Source organism: Orycteropus afer, unplaced genomic scaffold (assembly GCF_000298275.1).
Source record: "Orycteropus afer afer isolate SDZICR_OR568_19922 unplaced genomic scaffold, OryAfe1.0 scaffold00015, whole genome shotgun sequence".
In the NCBI taxonomy this organism is placed as follows: domain Eukaryota; kingdom Metazoa; phylum Chordata; class Mammalia; order Tubulidentata; family Orycteropodidae; genus Orycteropus; species Orycteropus afer.
In genome coordinates this window covers 11559892-11582817 of record NW_006921602.1, presented here as the reverse complement: position 1 = coordinate 11582817, position 22926 = coordinate 11559892, and the positions used below count along the sequence as shown (strand labels likewise).

The window sequence follows — 22926 nt, the reverse complement described above, 5'->3', positions numbered from 1 at the left end:
TAAGCTCCCTAGCACCTCAACAAGCATCTGCTCAGCAGCCGCCTCATTTGAGCAGGAAGGGGAGGATACACTTGCAGAGATGGCTTCCTGGCCATGGGGGAGATTGCAGTGCTGCTGGAAGGTTATTCCAAGATTTCTAAATTATTTTCAGAAAGGAAACCTTTCACTTGCAATCACAAACAAAAACAAACAAACCCATTGCTGCGGAGTTAATTATGGCTCATAGATGATGCATAGTGACCCTATGGGACAGAGTACAACAACCCTATAGGGCTTTCCAAGGCTATAAATCATTACAGAAGCAGACTGATTGCCTCATCTTTCTCCCATGGAGCGGTTGGTGGGTTTGAACTACCAACCTTTTGGTTAGCAGCCAAATGCTTTATCCACTTCACCACCAGAGCTCCTTTACCTGTAATCAGAGATCAGGATTAAATAGCCTGGAAAGGAATTGTGTCCTGAAGAGAGAGCACAGGGTGGGGAGCTTCAGGTTCCAGCCTTACTGTCCTCGCTAGGGAAGCCCCTAAACTAATTGGGGCACATATCCTTACAAGTTCAGTCCCCAAATGACTGTCCACCTAAGGCTTTTCTGGAAAGCCCCTATGCAGCTAAAGGGCCCTCTCTGACATGGCCTCAGGGTCTCCCCTGCTTGCTGGCTCCTCCTCTCAGGCCCATGCCTGGGCCCTGTTTGACAAAGCATGAAGGAGGCCACCCCCAGGGAAGTCAGCAGCACAGTGGCCTTTAATTATGAAGCAGCTTACTTAGCCCCTCTCAGAAAGGCCCAGGCGCCCCAGCTAAATAATTCACCACCTCAGGAAGACCCAGTGGTTCCTGACATAGCTGAAGTAGGTCAGGCATTGGCTCCGCCCTGGGGTGGGGGCTGCGTGGCCTCCCCACTGCATGAGGTGGGGCTGCAGGCTGAGGAGGACTTGCTGGCTTGGTCAAAGTATCTAGCTGGTCTAGATAATATGGTGAAGTGAGGGGTACAAGGTGGGAAAAGCATCAACCCCTCCTCTTCCTGGTGCAAACAGTGCCACCAAATCCCCTCTTCCCAGTGCCTCTCTGTGCTCCAGGTAACCCACCCCTGCTACCAGTTACTGCAGGGCTTGTGCCTGACCAGGTATCTTCTCTCACTGCAGGTGAGCAAGTGACCACAACAAGCCCCGGCCACTTGTTTTGCTCATAGCAAGGCTGGAATGAAATCTAGCGAGGAAGGAATCTCTGGGGGCTTCTGCCCTCTCTCTCTAGGTGCAGCCGTGGCCAACCTGTGAAGAATACTGGGTGAGAGGTCAGTACTGCAGAACCTCCAGAAAATTCTGGGAAAAATTTCAAAGCACCATTTCATAGATGGTTAAACTGAGGCCCATAATCACAGCTGGTGTCCTAACATCCAGTCCCCTGCAGCTCAGGGTCTGGTACCACATGGCTTCCCTGGCTTTCGTGCCCTGCACCTGGTATTCACTCCTGGGCCCCAGCAAAACCTGCTCTCAGGAATCAGAATATTGCAGGCTACACGGTGGATTACTTAACTCTTTTTGGGCCAGATTCCTGGACTGCATCTTTTCCTCTCGCAGCAACCTAGCTGCTGCATGGCTTCACAAGACACCATGAGGACTGCACAGAGCCCTGATATTCCAAACTACAGCCGTTTCTTACTAAAGCAAACACCAAACCCATTGCCATCAACTTGATTCTGACTCAGTGGTACTACAGGACAGAGTAGAACTGCCCTATAGGTTTCCAAGGCTTCTTGATGGAAGCAGACTGCCTCATCTTTCTCCCACGGGACAGCTGGTGGGTTCAGACTGCCAACCTTTCAGGTACCAGCCAAGCACTTTAACCACTGTGCCACCAGGACTCCTACTTTCCTAGTAGATGGCTTGAAAAGACCACAGCTGTGAAGGGTTAAGCACTAGATATTGGGACCCTAAGAAAACAAGGCCCTTTTGGGTGCAAAGCCCTTTATCAGATACAGGGTACACAGAACCCCAGCATGACTGAGATGGTCTCACCTCCTGCCCCCAGAGCTCCATTTCACTCTCAAACGTGGTGGGCTGACAGGTTTGGTCCCCAGCTATACGGCCCGTGGGCAAGTCACTTACCCTCCAGGACACTGTTCCTTAAGCTGTAGGAAGAAGGGACAGGCTGAGCGTTTATGTCCTCTCCCCAGGCCAGGGACATGCTGCCTAGACTGTCCTGGGCCCACTTCTTCTCTTACCCGTTGGGTCTCAACATCTCATCGCTAGTCACGTCCTGAGTGGCACTCTGCATCTCATGAAGGTGGAAGCAAGGGTCAGAGAACAGTCACTTTGGATCATTTTTTTATTTTGCATTTCATATATTATCCAGTTTCACATTCTCACAGGATCAGCAATTAACAATAGCCACCTAGTCTCCCAAGTCTGAAAACGGCAAGACAGTCCCAGCCGCAGCTGAAGGTAAAGCTCTGGTATGCTCACAGAACAAAATAAAATTGCACAATTTCTCCTTCATTTCCTTTCTCTTACAGTTAACACCTGACGAAAATAAAAGGCTCACTACTGAAGAACGGAAACCCTTTTCTTCTTCATGCTTCAAACTAAACGTTAAACTCATCTGACAGGGCGAACAAGGTCTCTTGAATAATTAATTGCGTGCGCGTGCACACACACACGAAAAATCCTTTATGATGCATAAATATTTTGTTACACAGGGTATAAAAATACTTTCACTTTTTGGTTGGTTTGGAAACTTGGAAAGAATAAGGACCAGTGGTGAGGAGGGGTGTACTGTGGTGAGGTAAAGAACACAGACAAAGGATTTTCTGACAGTTGTTGGCCCACGTGAGGAGAAAGAAGTGGAGGACCCTGACTTGAAAAAGAAGACACTATCTGTTTGCTGGGTTTCTGTTGTAGCTGTTCAGCCTGCAAGTGTGTGGGGGGTGGGACCAGTGGGGCAGAACTGGCTGCAGAGCTGGGTCCTCGCTGGAGCAGGCGGACATATGGGTGAGGGGTGTGAGGAGCAGACCAGGAATGGTGAGCCATCAGTGGCCAGGACCTGTTGCTATGGTGACACCAATGTGAGAACAAACTGTACACTCACATATATACAAGTTTAAGTGTCTTAATTCATGCCAGAAAACATGCAAAATTAAATGCCTCATTTCCTTGAAGTGGAACCACCAAAGCAAGTTTGGACAGAAGGTTGGGACTTGCTCAGTCCCAGTGAGGCCTGAGAAGGGGGTCTGGTGTCCAGCAAGGCGGTCCCTGAATCCTTACATGAGGCTTTGGAGAAAGGCCTGGGGGAAGGACAGGGCTGAGGAAGAGGAGAGATAGGAAACAGTCCACTGAGTCAGACTTAAAATTCACAGTCTTTGGAGGAAGCAGCAGCTCTCCACAGGCTGCCTAGGGGTAGTGGAAGCTCCAGGTACCACTGTACGGATCCCCAGAACTGACTCCTAGGGGATCCCCCCAGTGGGCAGGGGCTTCAAGCCACAGTGACAAGACCTGGAGGGGGAGAGAGGTGGCTGTGAGCAGAGGTGTGTGTGAATCAGGTCTTCTCTGTGTTCTTCGGGGACCCTGAGGCACCTGCACAGGTGGAAGGCAGGGGAGCAGGAGGGGGAGGTAGGAAGAGAGGGGAAAAAGACTCAGAGTGTCCTAGGAACAAGCTTGGGTTCATGTCTAACACGAGCAGTCTCTCAGGACTCAAGCAGAGGAAGGAATCACGGCTTTGTGGGAAGCCAGGATGCTTTTTGTCCTGAATTTGGGGGCCGACACTTACTGAAGAACTAACAGAACTGACGATACTTCCATCCTTGCTGGGTGGTGTCAGAAGAAGGGTACCAGCGCACCTGCAAGAGAAGCCAAAGTTGGGAGCTAGCTGTGTAGTCCCTTCCCATGACAGCCGGGTCTGGTAACACAGCCTTCAGCACCCCTGTTGAAGAACGGTTCTATCACCATCTGGCCAGCAGACCTCAAGCCAATTACTTACCTTAAGCAAAATTTTCTTCATTCTGAAAACAAACAGCCCAGCAGCTAACCTGCCTTCTCCGGAGGGCAGAGGCTCCAATGTGATAAAGGTTATGAAGGTGCCTTATACAGGCTAAGCTTGATTCACAGATGCCAGGTTGTACCAGGTGGAGTCTTGACAGCCAGGGGCCCTGGAGTCAACAATCTACCTTTCCCCCTCCCCCTTCACTGGGAGCCCAGGAATCGCTAACATTGGAATTAACCTAATACGTTTTGCTCCAACTTCTCTGATTCTCAGTGCCTTATCTAGCTAGAGGACGGAGATGATTAAGCCATGGGATGGTCAGATAAGAGGATGCAAAATACTTAAAAAATCAAAGTTGGTATGGTCTCCCAGGGGTAAGACTCACTTGCAGCAATTGACTCTGATTCTTGTATGATTCCCAAGGAAGCCATGGATGAGACCTAGCTGATGCTTTCTCTCCCTTCTGACCTCCCCACCTCTCCTGCTTCCTCACTGCAAACCTCGTAAGTCCTGGGACTAGGACCCACGGGATGAGCCCTTGGGTTGGGTTGGGTTTCAGATCATTTTTACCAGTGCCAGGCAGGTTCCTAAACCCTGAAACTTGCCAGAAAGTCCCAGAGAACAGTAGCCATTTCTCTCCACCCAGCCCCAAAGCAAGATTCCCAGTGGCTGGTCAAGGAAATCACCTGTATTCCCTCACCCCACGAGCCAGTTGTCAGGAAGGTGCGTGGTGCAGGGAAGCGCCTACTCTAGTTATACACAGAGCCTGACCTCTGGCTTCCTAGGAGAGTGGGAGTGGGGCGCCAGAAGACCCTGAAGGAGAGGAAGGGTGAGTCCCCAGAGCAGAGATGTGGGCCCCATTAGGAAAGGAAGGGATGGCACACAAGAGCCATCATGGAAATGAGCAGAAGCGGCAGACGCAGTGGCCGTTTCAAGCAATGCCAGGCCACCTGGGGAGTGATGGGAGAGAGGTCCCCAAAATTTGCCCGTGTCCTCTCCACCGTTTATGTGCTGTATTACACAGTGCAGAATTCTGGCCATCACATCCTCCCAGGAGCTTGGTAGGAAGTTAGGAGCTGGCTGCCCTGAGATGCCAGGACACTTGGCACACAGCAGGACCAGGTCCTCAGCCACCTAGCCAACACCAGGACCCTCCCTGAGTTCTGAAGACGTGACACTGCTGTCACCAGGATACAGTCAACCCTAGAAATGCTGGGCTATCTGAACTGAGCTCCCCGCCACTCAGAAGGCCCCGTCCTAAGGGTTCAGGAGGCTCTTTACCCCTTTGGGCTGTCCAGCCCCAGATGCTGTATTTATTATCCTGTCTCTTAAACATCTGGAAGCAGTTTCTTCCCTTCCCAGCTGACAGCTTCTCTTTCCTTTCGCTGAGCTATGTGGGAAGGTTGGTTAGATACTAGCACTCATTTCATAAGAGGAACACATAAGAACCAGCAATGCTGTGACAACAGAAACCCATGGTATGGTTCCACTTGGGGATGACCTGCTGGGCCCTGACCTCTGCCTTCACCCAGCCTCTAGCCACAGCAGCCTCACGGCAAGGACGTGTCTGACTGACTGGGTGCCCAGTAGCGCAAGGTGAGGGCAGTACATCAAAAGACAGCTGGGAGGGACTCAGGAAGCCATTAACTTGCTCTTCTTTACCACTGGGGAAGCCGAGACCTTGGGTGTCTGCGTAAGGTCTCTCAGGGACTCTGCCTGATCCAGTCCCACAAGGTGCTGAGATTGCCTGCCTCCAAAGCAGCAATTTTCCCTCCAGCCCAAGATGACTCAGCAGACTCCTTGGGGAAGTACAGATCCCATTCATGGGATCTGGGAAAGCCAGGCCCCTGACTAAGGCAGAACACATTTAAGGAGCTGCTTTTCCATCTCCCTCAGATGTCCAGCACAGGCCAGGGTCTAGAGACATCTGAGAAGACTGGTGGTCTTTTCAAGAGCTCTCCCTTCCTGCTCCAGATCAGAACCAGGGACCAGCTCAAAACAAGGAAGGCAGAAGATTTGCCCCAACCCTGCCACTGCCAAACATGGGAGGGTCAGCATGTCAGGGAGTGCTCGATCCCCTGTTAGCACCTCCAACTGTCCACAGTAGGACAGCTGGAGATCCCTAGGGACAAGCCCACTGGCTCCAAGCATCAAACCAAAGAAGGGAGGATATGAACTCAGCCCTCTCTCACATCTTAGGACTGGGAGAATATGCTAATAGGAATGGGAAAAGTAATGAATCTATAAGGAGAGAATATGAATAGCCAATAAATACGGGAGGCTCACACATCACAAAGTCAATGAAAATAATACTTAGTCTTATTTAACTAAGTAAATGAGTCTACACTTTGACTTTGAACTATTCTAGGAATTTATCATAAGGAAAATAAACTGGACAAGTGCCCAGAAGTGTAAACAAGGGCACGCACTGCAGTATGGCCTATCAGTAGCAAAAAGTAATGTAAACAGCCTAACTTACCAATGACAGAGAGCTGCACACATTTACACAATGCTGGACCAACTAGCCATTCTAAGACATAGATTTACATTTACTGACATGGAAAAAATGTTCTGTTTTTTGTGAGGCCAGCATTACTCAGATGCCAATGCCAGATAAAGATATCACAAGGAAAGAATACTATAGGTGATGAATATAGATGCAAAAATCCTCAACAAAACACTAGCAAACCATATCCAACAGCATATTAAAAGGATTACACACCATGACCCAGCGGGATTATCCCAGGAATGCAAGGGTAGTTCAACATTAGAAAATCAATCAGTATAACACACCACATTAAAGAATGTAGGAGGAAAAAAAAATCTCATCATCATCTCCATTGATGCAGAAAAGGCATTTTGCCAAATACCTTTTCATGATAAAAGTACTCAGCAAATGAAGAAAAAGGGAAATTCTGTAACATGAGGATACTTATGAAAAACCCGCAGCAAACATCATACTCAATGGTGAAAGACAGAAAGCTTTCCCTCTCAAGATCACAACAAGACAAGGATGCCCACTTTCACCACTATTATCAACACTGTATTAGAAAGTCCTAACCAGGGCATTTAGACCTTAGGTCAGAAAAGGAAATAAAAAGAAGGCAAACTCTCTCTGTTCACAGCCAACATACTATATGTAGAAAATTCCTAAAACTCCATAATACAGCTAGTTGGGCTAATAAACAAATACAGCAAAGCCGCAGGGTACAACATCAACACACAGAAAGCAGTTTTGTTTCTATGTACCAACAACAAACAATCTGAGAAGGAAATTAAGAAAACCAATCTTTTTATAATAGCATCTAAAAGAATAAAAATATTTAGGAATAATTTTATCAAGGAGGTGAAAGAGCTTAAACACTATAAAACTATAAAACACTGCTAAAGAAATTAAAAATACCTAAATAAATGGAAAGTCATTCAGTGTTCATAGCTTGAAGACTTAATAATAAGATGTCAATTCTACCCAAAATGATCTTCAGAAACCCAATTCTAGTAGTCTCAATTCTGCAGAAATGGAAAAACTGATCCTCAAATTCATATGGAATTGCAAGGGCTCCAAATAGCCAAAACAAACTCGAAAATGAAGAACAAAGTAGAACAACTCATACTAAGGGATTTCAAAGTGTAAGCCACAGTAATTAAAACAGTGTGGTACTGGTATAAGGACAGATATATAGACCAATGGAACAGATTTGAGAACCAGAAATAAACCATTCAAGGGTGCCAGACCCATTCAATGGGAAAAGAATAGTTCCTTCAACAGTGTGTGGACAACTGGATCTCCATATGCAAAAGAATTAAGGTTGGACCTAATTCAAATTTTGGCGCATATATATATATATATATATACACACACACACACACACATACACACTGGAATATGTTCTCAGCCATAAAGCAAAATGAATTTCTGATACATGCTACCACATGGATGAACCTTGAAAACTTTATGGTGAACGAAAAGAAGTCAGGCACAGAAGAACAAAAACCATACGATCTTACTTATATTAAATACCTAAAATAGGCAGAGGCACAGAGACCAAAGAAGATTAGTGGTTCCCAGGGGCTGGAAAAAGGGGCAAAACAACCCCTATAATCCTTGCATGACCAAATGGGAGTTGTGCATAATCCTAAAGACGTCCACTACATGGATTAAAAGGTAAGGGGAAAAAAAGAGTCCTAATATCTAAGTTAAACACAATTTTGGCAAAGATTCATATGTATTGATTTATTTATAGACCTGCACTCAACCAACCACCTACCAGGTCTAAGGATTAAAATGCTAGTTTCCTGGGGAGTAAAATGATAAGCCAAAGGGAAAAAAAGAAAAAAACTCCAGCCTTTGTTTTTTTTCCCCATAAATGTACAACTGTAATAGCAATAATAGCTAAAGCTTTTGCAACACTTCCCATGTGTGCCAGATACTCTTCCTAAACAGTTTCCATATATTAGCTTCATTTAATCCACATGCAAAAACCCTATGTAGTTGATGCTATTATTATCCACATCAGTTGCCATCCAACTCATGGGACCCCTGTGTCAGAGCAGAACATGCTCCAGAAGGTTTTCGATGCCTGATTGTTCATAAGCAGGTCATCAGGCCTTTCTTCCGTGGTGCTTCTGGGTGGTGCCAAATCTCCAATCTTTCAATTAGCAGCTGAGCATGTTTGCACTACCCGGGGACTCCATCCTCCTCACATAGGTAAGAAAAACAGAGGAAAGGGAGTTTATTTAATTTCAAGGTTCTGAGGAAGTGGCTGAGGAGTAAACAGCAATTACGGTGAAAGAACCCCATCTCCTCAGGTTAGAATGGAAACCAGAATCCAGTCAGGGAGGACCCTGGGACACAAGAGGACAGAGAATCCTTGCTTTTAGGCTACCATCTCTGTGAGCCAGGCCCCAGCATACTCCTGCTATCCACACCTGCTTGCCTGCCTCACTCTCTTAGAGAAGATTCTACCAAGATGATTAAGTGCCAACCAAGATGGCCTTCTGCCAAGACAGCACATGACTGAATGACCCTCAAACCCTCTTTCCTGCAGGCCTACTTCTTGTGGCCACGCAGACGATCTGCTTAGGCTGAGGTAGTGCCAGAGGGCCTGCAGGCCTGCAGTCAGGGTGTGTATATTGGAGTAGAACAAGGAGGTCCCGGTTCTTTCCTCTTTTTGTCTCAGTTACTACTGAGTAGTACCTACTACTACTACTTCTACCAGTGGCCAGAATGGCAGGGGAAGCCCAGGAAGTGAGTGGAGCAGTTGGAACAGCTAAGGGAGACAAACTTGTCTGTCGGTTTGTCATACTGTGGAAGCTTGCGTATTGCTGTGAGGATGGAGGCTGTGCTACCAGGGATGCCCATGGTGGACCAGTTTCGGTGGAACTCCCAGACTGAGAGATTCGGAAGAAGGAGGTGGCCAGCCACTTCTCAGAGAATTGGCCAGTGAAAACCTTATGAATAGTAGTGAAACACTGTCTGATGCATTACTGGAAAATTTTATGAATAGCCCTGAAACACTGTCTGATACAGTGCCGGAAGATGAGCCTCTGAGGTCAGAAGGCACTCAAAATATGACTGGGAAAGAGCCGCCCCATTAGAGTAGAGCCTATTTTAATGATACAAAAGTAGAGCTTTTGAGGCCTCCATTTGCTGAAGTGGCACGACTCAGTGAGAGGAAACAGCTGCAAACATCCACTGATAATCAGAACATGGAATGTATGAAGTATGAGTCTAGGAAAATTGGAAGTTCTCAAAAATGAAATGGAACGCATAAAGATTGATATCCTAGGCATTAGTGAGCTGAAATGGACCGGTTTTGGCCATTTTGAATCAGATAACCATATGATCTATTATGCCAAAAATGACAAATTGAAGAGGAATGGCATGGCATTCATTGTCACAAAGAATGTTTCAAGATTCATCCTGAAGTACAATGCTGTCAGTGATAGAATAATGTCTACATGCCTACAAGGAAAGCCAGTTAATATTATTATTCAAATTTATTCAAAGCCAAAGATGAGAAAATTGAAGATTTTTACCAACTTCTGCAATTTGAAATTGACCAAACATACAATCAAGATGTGATTATCACTGGTGACTGGAATGCAAAAGTTGGAAACAAAGAAGAATCAACAGCAGTTGGAAAATTAGGCCTTGGAGATAGAAATAATGCTGGAGATCACATGATAGAATTTTGTAAGACCAACGACTTATTCATCGCAAATACCTTTTTCAACAACACAAACGGTGGGTATACACGTGGGCTTTGCCAGATGGAGTATACAGGAATCAGACTGACTACATCTGTGGCAAGAGATGATGGAAAAGGTGATCTTCAGCGAAAACAAGGCCAGGAGCTGATTGTGGTATAGACCATCAGCTGCTCATTTGCAAGTTCAAGTTGAAGATGAAAACAAAACAAGTCCATGAAAGCCAAAATATGACCTTGATTATATCCCTCCTGAATTTAGAGACCATTTAAAGAATAGATTTGATGGACTGAACATCAATGACCAAAAAACAGAGGAACTGTGGGATGACATCAGGAACATCATCCATGAAGAAAGCAAAAGGTCATTAAAAAGACAGGAAAGGAAGAAAAGACCAAAATGGATGTCAGAAGAGACTCTGAAACTTGCCCTTGAACAGTGAGTAGCTAAAGCAAAGGGAAGAAATGACAACAAGATAAAAGAGCTGAACAGAAGATTTCAAAGAGCAGCTTGAGAAGACAAAGTCAATTATTACAATGAAATGTGCAAAGGCATGGAGTTGGAAAGCCAAAAGGGAAGAACACACTTGGCATTTCTCAAGCTGAAAGAACTGAAGAGGAAATTTAAGCCTCAAGTTGCGATACTGAAAGATTCTATGGGCAATATACTGAATGATACAAAAGAAGATGGAAGGAATACACAGAGTCACGGTACCAAAAGAATTGGATGACGTTCATCCATTTCAGGAGGTGGCATATGATAAATAACCAATGGTACTGAAGGGAAGAAATCAAAGCTGCACAGAGGGAAGTGGCAAAAAACAAGGCTCCAGGAACTGACAGGATAGATACCCATTGAGATGCTTCAACAAACGGATGTCTCACTAGAGGCACTCACTCAGCTAAGCCAGGAGATTTGGAAGACAGCTACCTGGCCAATTGACTGGAAAAGATCTATATTTGTACCCATTCCAAAGAAAGGTGATCCCACAGAATGTGGAAATTATCGAACAATATCATTAATATTACATGCAATAAAATCTTACTGAAGATAATTCAAAAACAGTGATAGCAGTATATTGATAGAGAACTTCCAGAAATGCAAGCTGGATTCAGAAGAGGACGTGGAATGAGGGATATCATTGCTGATGTCAGATGGATCCTGGCTCAAAGCAAAGAATACCAGAAAGATGTTTACTTGTGTTTTATTGACTATGGAAAAGCATTTGATTGTGTGGATCATAATCAATTATAGATAACACTGAGAAGAATGAGAATTCCAGAACACTTAATTGTGCTCATGAGGAACCTGTACCTAGACCAGGAAGCTGTCATTCAAACAGAACAAGGGGACATGCATGGCTTAAAATCAAGAAGGGAGTGTGTCAGGGTTGTATCCTTTCACCACACTTATTCAATCTGTATGCTGAACAAATAATCCGAGAAGTTGGACTACATGAAGAAGAATGTGGCATCAGGATTAGAGAAACTGATTAACCACCTGCATTATGCAGATGACACAACTTTGCTCGCTGAAAGTGAGGATGACTTGAAACACTTACTGATGAAGATGGAATACTACAGTCTGCAGTATGGATTACATCTCAATATAAAAAATCCTCACAACAGGACCAATAAGCAGCATCATGATAAATGGAGAAAAGATTGAAGTTGTCAAAGACTTCATATTACTTGGTTCTACAATCAACACCAATGGAAACAGTAGTCAAGGTATTAGATGTTGTACAGCATTGGGCAAATCTGCTGCAAGGAACCTCTTTCAAATGCTGAAGAGCAGATGTTTCCTTGAAGACTAGGTGCACTTGACACAAGCCATGGTATTTTCAATCACCTCATATGCATGTGAGAACTGGATAATGAAAAAGGAAGACCAAAGAGTAGATCCTTTTGAGTACTGGTGTTGGCGAAGAATGCTGAAAGTCCCATGGACTGCTAAAAGAACTAACAAATCTGTCCTGGAAGAAGTGCAGCTGGAATGCTCCTTGGAAATGAGAATGGGCAGACTTCATCTCACTTACTTTGGTCATGTTGTCAGAAGGGATCATTCCCTGGAGAAGGATAATATGCTTGACAAAGTGTAGAACAACAAAAAAGGGGAAGTCCCTCAATAGGATGGATTGACACAGTGGCTGCAACAATGGGCTCAGGTAAAGATTGTGGGGCTGGCACAGGACTGGGCAGTGTTTCATTCTGCTGTACATGGGGTCACTATGAGTCCAAGATGACTAACAACAACACACTACTATCTCTCAATCACCTCCTTGCCCTGAGGCACTGAAAAGTCAAATCTGTCCTTTGGGTTCAGAGTAATCCACCTGGGATTAAAAATGATCATTTCTTTTAAGCACTCTATTCTGGAGCAACACTGTCAGAAGGCATGGGGGGAAGGTAACTCTTAGGAGGAAAAAAAATGCCACTATATGGAAAATAATACCTGTTTCATTCCTGTACTGTATTTGCTTCTATCTAACAGCCCATTTTGCAGATGAGGAAATGGCTGTCCAGAGAGCTTGAGTAGCAAAGGCAGCACTAATGATTACCTGGTCTAATCTCTTGCTGTTAGTCTGCCTCCCAAAAATGCCTCTGTCCTTTGGGGTCTGGGGGCCTCTAGCCTCAGAGGGATCTGAGGAGAAACCACACAATGAGGTATTAATTATAAAAGAAACTAATTGGCACTTCTATAGCACTGTTTCTACGCTAATAACAACCCTACAAAATCGGTATTTCTGGTATCATTTTACAAAGAAACCAAGACAGAGAGGTGAAATAACTTCCCCAAGGTCACACAAAGCCAGGACCTGGACTGAGTAGGGAAACCCTGGGTGGCACAAATGGTTACACTCTATTACTAACTGAAAGGCTGGGGTTTGAACCCATGCAGAGGGACCTTGGAAGACAGGTCTGGTGACCAAAAGGTCACAGCTTTGGAAACACTATGGTGCCTCTACTCTGGACACATGGGATTGCCATGAGTCAGAATCAACTTAACAGCAACCCAACAATAGCACGACTAGAATTGGCCAGTGTGGTGGGTATAATGGGAAAAAGCTAAAGAATGGAGAAAAGAGACTAGCTTGCAGTGTGGAGCTTGGGGAGGCAGTGTGCCAGTCCTGGACAGCCGAGGTGCCACCCCGAAAAGGGCAGAGGTCCCTCCCCTGATTATCGGTTGAACTCATTGTCCCAACCTTTGCCCCTCCATCCTCATGGCCTAGCATCCCAAAGCAGAGGGGGCAGAAGCTCTCCACCTGATCTGGTCTAACCCTCTCATTTTACAGACAAGGACAGAGACGAAAGGTAGGGTCACCTAACGAAGATCACATAGCTAATTGGTGGCAAAGCCAGGATCAGAGGCCAGAAGCCCAGCCAGACAGGAGCCTGTCTCCCATTTAGAGATTCACAGGGGCCCCTACTGTTAGACCCTCCACACTTAGGGGAGGGGAGCATGGAATAGTTGCTATCGCTTACATACACCAGATCAGAGGACAGGAACCATCTCGTTTGCTCATGACTCTATTCCCACCACAGAGCCTGGTCTGTGGTAAATGCCTAAACACTTTGCCCTGTGAGAAGGTTTTTACCACCTTCCTATCCTCTAATCAATTTTCTGGTTGTCTGTGATGCTCTGCCGGGGAACAGTGCCAGGTTTAACCTCAATCCCATCCTCAGCACAATCTAATGTTGCCCTGATCAGTGAAAATTCTGCTGGGGGAACGAGTAGGGCAAGGTAGCCCTTGAATCTGAGCTTTCCACCTTGAATGGGGAGAACCAGATGTCACTAAACCTCTCTGAGGCCCAGGGGATGAGCAGACACTTAAGTGAGAATACTGACTCCTCCCACCTCCAGCTTCCAGTTCCTATGAGCTCTTCCTTCCTGGTACTCATTGCCATTTCTTCATCTGCCCCTCCAGCCCTACATCCCAGCCAGTTTCAAGTGACCCCTCTTCTGTCCCTCAACAGCACAGCATGCCCTAGCTGGTCCCTCAGCTGTCTCATTGCTAATCAGAGGCCAAGCTGGGTTTGTGATTGCTTCTCAGCCACCTCCTGTGGCTGCCTGGCTGTGTCCTACTCATACACCACGCAGTCCTTGCCTGTGAGATGCCCCCCACCACAACTGGAAGAGACATTCCTGCAGAGTGTTTCCTCAGGGTCCTGAGTGTGGGGTGGAGTAAGACCAGACACAGCATCAGCACGGCCGGGGGCCAGTGTCCGATCAGACTGTGTCTCTCCCTGCCCAATGACCTCTCAGGCACCCATCATGGAGCTCTGGGGTGCATGGAGCCAGCCCTAATCCCTCCCCAGGTCTCGCTTAGAAATGTCCATGCCCATTCCCACACCAGGACAGGCTCACGATGGATAGGTCTAGGCTTAACGAAATCAAGAGTGCATGGAAATGCCAGTAAGGTTCTAGCACTTTATACGTGTTAACATTCAATTCCCCCAAACAACTCTGAGGTTAACACAGTATTGTTCCTACTTTAAAGATGAGTGAAAAAACAGAGGCACAAAAATGCCTAATAGCTCGGTCAAGATCATAAAGACAGGAAGAGGCTGAGGCAAGCAGTCTGACTCCATAGGCTACACTCAGGTTGGGATTTGAATGTCACCACAGTACAATGCCTGGCCAGTGGGTGTTCAGAGGGTGGAACCCAGCAGGGTCTCTGTCAGTACTCACAGCATTCATTCTACCTCCCATCCAACTTATCTCAGTTTAGCTTATCCCTCCCGTCAGTCAGAACCCAAACCCTTAAGCCAAGAATGTAGATCCCTAAGGCCTAGGCTCTCAAACCCTCAAGGAAGACAACAGTTTGGATACAGTATTGAGGATGAAGTCTGGCCAGGTTAGAGCCCTTGCTCGTCCCTCCCCACTCCTCCGAGGGGCTCACCTGGGCATGTAGGGCAGCGGCAGCAGTGGCAGCTGGGTAGGTGATGGCAGCGTGGGAGATGGCTGGGGTCAACTCTGTGGTGTACAGAGGGTAGGGCGCCCAGGCCTCTGGGGATGCAGGGATCAGAGCAGCCCCCATAAGGTCATCTACAATGGGAGACAACAGCCCCCGTCATCAGAACACTACTGGTCTCCCCCTGCACCGTGCCCTTTCAGACAGAGAAGGGGACTGAGCACTATGGTTGAGCCATAAGCCCTCCCAACTCAGGTCAGACTCCTCCTGAGGGCCCTGATACCAGGGAAAGAAGCCATGTTAACCCGGCCTGGTGAGCCTCCTGTCTGCTTCTGAGACCTTCTCAAATGGCCCCAGCCCATCCCAACCAAGAGAAGTCAGAGAAGACTTCAGGCAAGTGAGGCAACCCTAATAGCTCAGAGGCTGAGTCCTTCTTAGGGGAGGAAGGAAGTCTGCAAGCTTCAGAGATGGGGGGCAAAAACCTCTTGGAAAAAGGCAGACAGGCAGAACTGATTCCCTCTACTAGAATCTGAACGTCTGCTTTCTGTGTGCAGTTCTATGAGGGGCCCAGGGTCAGGCCGAGTAAAACAGCATCAGGAAGGCAGCTCTGAGCACGACTCACAGGGGTCCCGTGCGATGAAGTGTGCTCCAAGGGCAGGGTGAGCATTGGTGGGATTTGGTGTTGCCATTAGCTTGTTCTTGGCCATCTTGGTGTTGGCTTTGGCGAACTCTAGCCTCAGGGTCTGTGGGTTCTCGGGATCAAAGCGAATACCCTACACAGGAAGGAAAAGAAGAGAAAGACTTACTCTGTAGAACCCAGATTGTTAACGACAGTGGGTACAGAAGGCCCCGGAGACAAGCTTCCCCGCATGGGGGCTGAAGCAGAAGAAATGCTGTTCAGGTCCCGGTGAGTCATGGCGTTTGGCACAGACAGTGCAGCCAAGGACTCTGCTGGGATGGTGGGGAAATAAGTGCATGCCCATAACTCAGGCACGGAGTTGGGGGAAGGTCTGCAGAAGGGGGAACGGAGACAACCACTGCCCGAGAGGTCTGTGGGTCAGAGAGACCTGTTCTCCACCTACTCACGTTCAACGCATTCTTGGCCGCTTCTGCTCCTGCCCGGCTGTCAAAGATCACAAAACCAACAGGCTAGTAGGAAAAAGAGAGAACACCCTGCATCTCTCCCAACATTCCATCCTCCTCCCAAAAAAGGCCCATCATTTACCTAGAAACAGCATTTTTCCTGCTAATGAGATAGAGAAGGAAAAGAAAAAAAAAAAAAATCTTGCCCATATCTCCCCCTACATTCAGCTGGAGCTGCAGAAGGTCTGAATATATCAAACTCTAGAGTCTGCCCTCCCAGGTACCACATTGTGGGAAACAATGCTAGCAAAGCTTTATTCCACTGCATTAAACCCCACTCTTTCAATAAGGTGTTTTTTTTTTGTTTTGTTTTGTTTTTTTTAATGTAGATAGTTAAGAGTAAGTCCCAGTGTTTTCCCCACAAGAAAGGGGATAGTAATGTGTCAAGGTTACAGAAAGGAGGAACGCTTTGAGTTCAATCAATGGATAGCAGATTGAAAACTTCTCCAACCTCATATCACCAAGGATCAGTCCAGACCCTACCTCGCCCCTGAAGGCTCTGGGCACTGGCCTCCTTGCCTCCTCTCAGCCATGGGGGCCAAGCTGGGGTTTCTGATTCTCAGGAGCTGATGGGCCTGGATAGCTGGCAAAGAGGAGAGGGGAGCCACGGAGGTGGTCCTTCCCTCAGCCCAAAATAGAGATGGGGTCAGCAGGGAGTGGGTCTCAGCGGCCAGATGCTTCAAGGTTAGGGTAAGAGCAACAGGCCTCGGTTGCAAGCTCAGCAGTCAATCTGGGCTAGGGAAAACAATAATCTAGCAGAGAAATTACCTGTCTCGATGTGAGCTTGATCAGGGACCCTTCATACCCCTGTGGAGAGAGGGGAGAATGAGCAGAGAAGGTCAGAGAACCTGTGTGGTGCTATCCCAGCCCCTCCCAGGAGCCCACCTTTCCCTAGGACTCTCCTGAATCCTTCTCATTTCCTTCTGCCTTCCTCCCTAAAGCGAACCCACTCTAACCTTCACTGGTGCCCCCCCATTGCCGTGTATCACATGGTCTAGCACATGAGGTGGACATCATGTGGCAGTGTTCACCAGCTCATGCGTAAACTCCTATTTGCTCCACTAGCTTATAATCCTGGATCACAGATCTTACTTTATATAAATTTTCTCATCTGCAAACTGAAAAGGCTAGAGAGAATCTCAGATTCCTTATATGGTAAAATCTAGTAAGATTCTCTATTGTCTCCACTTTATGGATGAGCAAACAGAGGTTCAGAAGCACTAAGCAACTTGACTAAAGGCAACATGTGAACAAGCAGAAACAGGACAGGGACCCAGGTCTGCGATCACAGTTTCTGATATACTTTCCCACATCTTCTTGCTGCCCAATCCCAAACCACAGCGTCACGCCCGCTGATCATCCCTTATCCTAGGCTCTGCCCTGACTCACCTTGAATGGTCGAAAGAGCAGGTAGAGCTCTCTGGGTTTAATGTCCACAGGGAGGCCACTAACAAACAATGTCCGGACCTGGGGACAAAGACCACAGTGTTCAGGGTCAGGGAGGACAGGTCTTCCCTCAGGCAGGGAATTGGAGTCCTTCTGGAGGTTACTGCAGTTTTTCCTGGGCCTCCTTTGTGTGCAGAGGTAAATTTTCACTCATAAGTTTCATAAGCAAGAAGCCCTGGGGTGCACTGGTTGAGCATTTGGCTGCTAATTGAAAAGTTGGCTGTTCAAACCTACCCAGCAGCTCTGTGGGAGAAAGACCTGGCAATCTGCTCCTGTAAAGATTACAGCCTAGAAAACTTTTTATGGGGCAATTCACGTAGTTGCTTAGAGTCACTATTGACTCAACAGCACCTAACAAAAACAACAGTTTCATAGCATATAACTTTCCAAAGCCCTCTCAGTGAACCTTCTTTTCTCTAGGCTCACAGCATCCTGAAGGTGTCATTAACAAGTGCCTGTGGACACCTCTGTGCATGGATGGATTCAGTCACTGTCAAAAGGAATCAAAAAGGGCTTTGTTTAAGTAGGGGCACAGACCAAGGATCCTTTCTCAGATTTTGGACTTCTCTACTGATCTGAAGAAAGCATGTGCCTTACCCCAAAAAACACACAAAAATGCGTTCTTGGACGCTTCTGCTCCTGCCCAGCTGTCAAAGATCACAAAACCAACAGGCTAGGAGGAAAATGAGAGAACACCCTGCATCTCTCCCAACATTCCATCCCCTCTCCCAGAAAGGCCCGTCATTTTACTGGAAATACATGTGACAGTAAAAATGTATATGTTTTCAGAAGATACCCACAGACTGCTGGTTCAGTGGCTGTCGAGGAGAGAGGTGAAAATGCAAATGGACCCTAAGTCCCAAGGCCAAGTGTGCCCTGGAGAGAATTCAACAGAGGGCCCAACACACTTGTCCATCTCCTACTGGTTCCCTACACTAGATGCAGGCTCCATCGTGGCAGGGACTGTGCAGTATTCTTGCTTCCCAGCACAGTCCTAGTACCAAAACGCTCACTGCATGAATAGGGGAAATGGATGAGGACTCAGAGATGAAAAAATGACACTCGAAACAATGACACTGGGTTTGGAAGATTAAGTAGGAGCCTGCTAGCTTCAAGTGAGGCAGATGATGCCATAAAATCACCACCTTGATCTCATGTTGGTGGCAAAGCCAGGGTTAGATACCAGGTATCCATCTTGTAACTCCACCAGACCTGAGCTCCTAAACTGCAGGTGAGGTCCACAAAAGGATGCTTGGCAGAAACACCTTCCTAATACATTGTTGTTGTTGTTGTTGTTCGCCGTTGAGTCCCCTCCTTGGGTTTCCAAGGCGGTATCACTATAGAAGTAGATTGCCCAACCTTCCTTCCAAGGAGTGGAACCCACCAGCCTTCTGGTTAGCAGTCAAGTGCCTTAGGCTACCAGAGCTCCTAATACATTGTTGTTGTTTGCCATCGAGTCGCATTCGCATTCGACTCATAGACTTACAGTGACCCCTCCTTGGGTTTCTGAGGTAGTATCACTAGGGAAGTAGATTGCCCAATCTTCCTAATACATTACTGCTATGTAAATGCTGCTGCAGGTTCCCAATGCTAAACTAGCAAGCCCAGATCAGCTAATAATAATGATAATGAAGGGTGAAGGAGAGATTTTACATAGTGTGTTGTCAGTTCTGACTCATAGCGACCCTTCCATGTGCAGAGCAGAACTACTCTCCAGATGGTACCCAGCTACCACTGTCAACCACTCGGAGGGGGATCTATGGAGGAGATCCTGGATAGAGAGGGAGAACAATATGGAACAGAACTCAAAATCATTCGGAGGAAAAAAAAAAGGGGGGGGGTGACCAGGTTTGCTGGTCTGTGTAGAGCCTGGTGGAACCACTGAGACTATGGTCCCTAGCTGCCCTTCAGGTCTGGAATTGAACCCACACCTGTGGCTTCCAGCCAAACAAAAGACAGGCATATGAGTTGAACATGTACCTGAGATAGATACACTCCTTGGAGAGAACAATCATGGGAGAAAGAGGGGCTGTTTACGCACAGGGAGACAGCTCAGGGGGCAGGAGTGTATGGAGGGATGAACACAGGGAAGAGGTGACTATCAGGAGGAAGTGGGAGGGGAGCTGTCGCATTGTGGTGAATTGTGGTCAATGTCATGAGACAACGTGTGTGTGTGTGTGCTGTATGAAAAGTGAATTTGCTCTGTAAACTTTCACCCAAATCACAAATAAAAAAAAAAAAAAAAAAAGAACAAACTATCTATATGGGATCAAAGTGACGAAAGCAACTCAAAAGATTAGATACGATGCTATTGTCGTTGTTATGTGCCAGTTGAGTCGGACCCGACTCATAGTGACCCCTCCTTGAGTTTCCGAGGCAGTATCACTATGGAAGTAGATTGCCCCATCTTCCTTCTGAGGAGTGGCTGCACTAGGGGCAGTGAGTTTATGTTAATGGAAGAGGAAAAACTCAGAAAAGGATGGTGAGGATGGTTGTACAACTTGAAGAATGTAATCAATGTCACTAAACTATACATGTAAAAGACAGCTGAATAGGTATGATTTTGTTGTATATATTCTCAACAACAACAAAATTAATTAATTAAAAAAAAAAAGGACAATGGCTTATATTAGGAACCTGGAGCAATACCAAAGGAGCTCTGGTAGTGCAGTGCCTCAGGCATTTGACTGCTAACCAGAAGGTTGGTGGTTTAAACCCACCAGCCAGCCACTCCATAGAAAGAAGATGGGACAATCTACTTCTGTAAAGAACTATCACCTTGCAAACCCAATGGAGGCTGCTATGAGTCAAAATTGATTTGATGGCAGTGAGTTTAGTTTTTTGGAGCAATGCCAAGCAAAATTATACCCAACACCTACCCTCCAAACACACATACACCTCAACAGAGCCAGGAATGTCAAAGAAAACCTGCCAGGTAACTGTTGGTTACTAGGTGTCCCTACCCCACCCACACAAGAATGACCCCCAGCGGCTGGCTAACCAAGAATGGGAAGGACAAGCTTCTTTCATGTGAGTTTTTGCCAAGAAGCATACCCAGCCAAGATATGCAGGAATCTCTTTCCATTTAAGATGCATCTGCCCCCTCGGGTAATACATTTCCCTAGCCAGCTCCATCATTTTTCCTGCCTCTGCCCCAAGGTTTACATCTCACAGCCCTTGGCAGTTTCTGCACCCCTGTGTACTGCTCTCAAGTCCAGCCCTGCTCCCAGCAGCACCTGGGGAAAAGTGGGTAGCTGAGGCTCCAGGATGGGCTAACAGAGCTCCTGCACTAGAGTACAACCATCCCTACATCTGAGCCCTAATATTAAAAAAAAAAAAAAAACCCGAAATCAAACTCACTATCATCAAGTCGATTCCAACTCACAGCAACCCCACTGAGTTTCCAAGGTGGTAAATCTTTACAGAAGTAGAATGCCCCATCTTCCTTCTGAGAGCAGCTGGTGGGTTTGAACCACCAACCTTCTGGTTAGCAGTCAAATGCCTTAGGCACTGAGCCACCAGAGCTCCTTTTGAGCCCTTAATGTAAAGGCCTTGAATTTTACATGTAAACCCCCCCCCACAGAAATAGACTGCCCAACAGCTTGTTCTTTAAAGGCAGTAGAACTGGAACTCCCTTCTACTCATCCATGTTGGCAGAGATGGTACCTGCTTTTGGGTGCCAGAAAAATACAACAAGACCTGGGCACCCAGCCCTCAAGGGAGTGCAGAGTTTGCCCCCATCCCACCCCTAGATACAAGTCCTCATGCGCAGATGACCTGATAGAGTGCAGGGCCAGGGCCCTCCCTGCTGGACCTGCTCTGCCTCTGCTTTCCTTCTTCCCGCTTCCAGAGATGGTGGGAAGGGTTTGGGTTAACAAGGAGACCAAGACCCAGGGCCAGAGCAGCTCCACAGAAACCTCTGCCTCAGTTCCTCCCCAGGGATCACCAAGTTCACCCGGGCTAGCTAATTTTAAATCCTCCTTTAAATGGCTCCTTTCTAGCCAGGCCTCCCCAGAGGCCCCCTTAAATAGCAAGTTCTCAGCACAAAGTTTCCTGCTTGGAGTGGAGCTGGGAGCACAGGGGATCCTTCCCTCATTCCCAGTCCAGATCCTAGTTCCCAGCCTTGCCTCTAGTCCAGATGATCCTTTTCTTCTGCTTTTCATCTTTTAGATTCTAAAGTGTCTAAAAAGCCACACTATATCTCCTATTCTGCCCACAGCCACCTCTCAGGAAACAAACTGAAGCCAGGGTGGTTATGAACTGGGGGATGGGGATGGGACTGTCCACCAGGTCAGACCCTTCACTGGGAAGCCCTCAGTCTGGGATTTGAGTCACAGGAAGTCTGACCTGAATACTCTCTGGTTCTTACTTGATCCTAGCTATCCCAGCAGAAGATGCTCCTTCCGCCCATTCCCTTGTACAGAAAGGGAAACTGAGGTCCAGAAAGGCTCAGTCACTTGTGAAGGGCATGCAGCTTAGTTCACCAAGTAGCAGAGCTGGGTAAGGTTCCAGTTATCCTGACTCACCACCAACAATAATTTGGCTGTGAGGAAGAGAGGGGATAGCACCTGGGTGGCCTCAGCAACCCCATGGGTGAGTGAAGTATTGCCATAGATCTATTCAGTAGCCCATGTCCTTCCCTAGGCAGTTGTTTAGGATAACAGAGTGGCTGGAGTGATGGGGGCAGAAGAGGAAGAAAGTGGCAAACCAGAGCTGGGGGGAAGCTCCACACCAGGAGAGAGCTCACCTCACCCACCCTTCTGCTTCTGACTCTACCAGATCTCACCCAGCCCCACCTACGCTAGGTCCCCAACTATCATCCACATAGCCTCATCTCAAGACAGGTGCTCTGCCTGGTGGAATCACTGAGACTACGGCCACCAGCTGCCCTACAGGTCTGGAATTGAACTCACACCTGTGGCTTCCAGCCAAATAAAAGACAGGCATAGGAGCTGAACATGTACCTGAGGTAGGTACACTCCTTGGGGAGAACAATCATGGGAGAAAGAAGGGCTGTTTATACACAGGGAGACAGCTCAGGGGGCAGGGGTGCATGGAAGGATGGACACAGGGAAGAGGTGACTGTCAGGAGGAAGTGGGAGGGGAGCTGCTGCATTGTGGTGAATTGTGGTCAATGTCATGACATAAAAAGTGTATGTGAACTGCTCTATGGAAAAGTGAATTTGCTCTGTAAACTTTCACCCAAATCACAATTAAAAAAAAAAAAAGACAGGTGCTCT

The 22926-nt window shown here is 47.0% G+C and overlaps 1 protein-coding gene across 1 annotated transcript in view; it reads right to left on the bottom strand.

The window, feature by feature from the left end:
* Positions 1-3766: 3766 nt before the first annotated feature.
* RBPMS2 (RNA binding protein, mRNA processing factor 2) overlaps positions 3767-22926 on the bottom strand; it is a 35013-nt gene continuing 15853 nt past the window's right edge. Inside the window, exons 2-7 of the mRNA XM_042783276.1 lie at positions 17630-17707; positions 17009-17047; positions 16184-16246; positions 15720-15870; positions 15086-15231; positions 3767-3829 (exon numbers count right to left, since the gene is read on the bottom strand). Coding sequence (XP_042639210.1) covers positions 3767-3829; positions 15086-15231; positions 15720-15870; positions 16184-16246; positions 17009-17047; positions 17630-17707 — 540 coding nt within the window. The remainder of the gene's footprint in view (positions 3830-15085; positions 15232-15719; positions 15871-16183; positions 16247-17008; positions 17048-17629; positions 17708-22926) is intronic.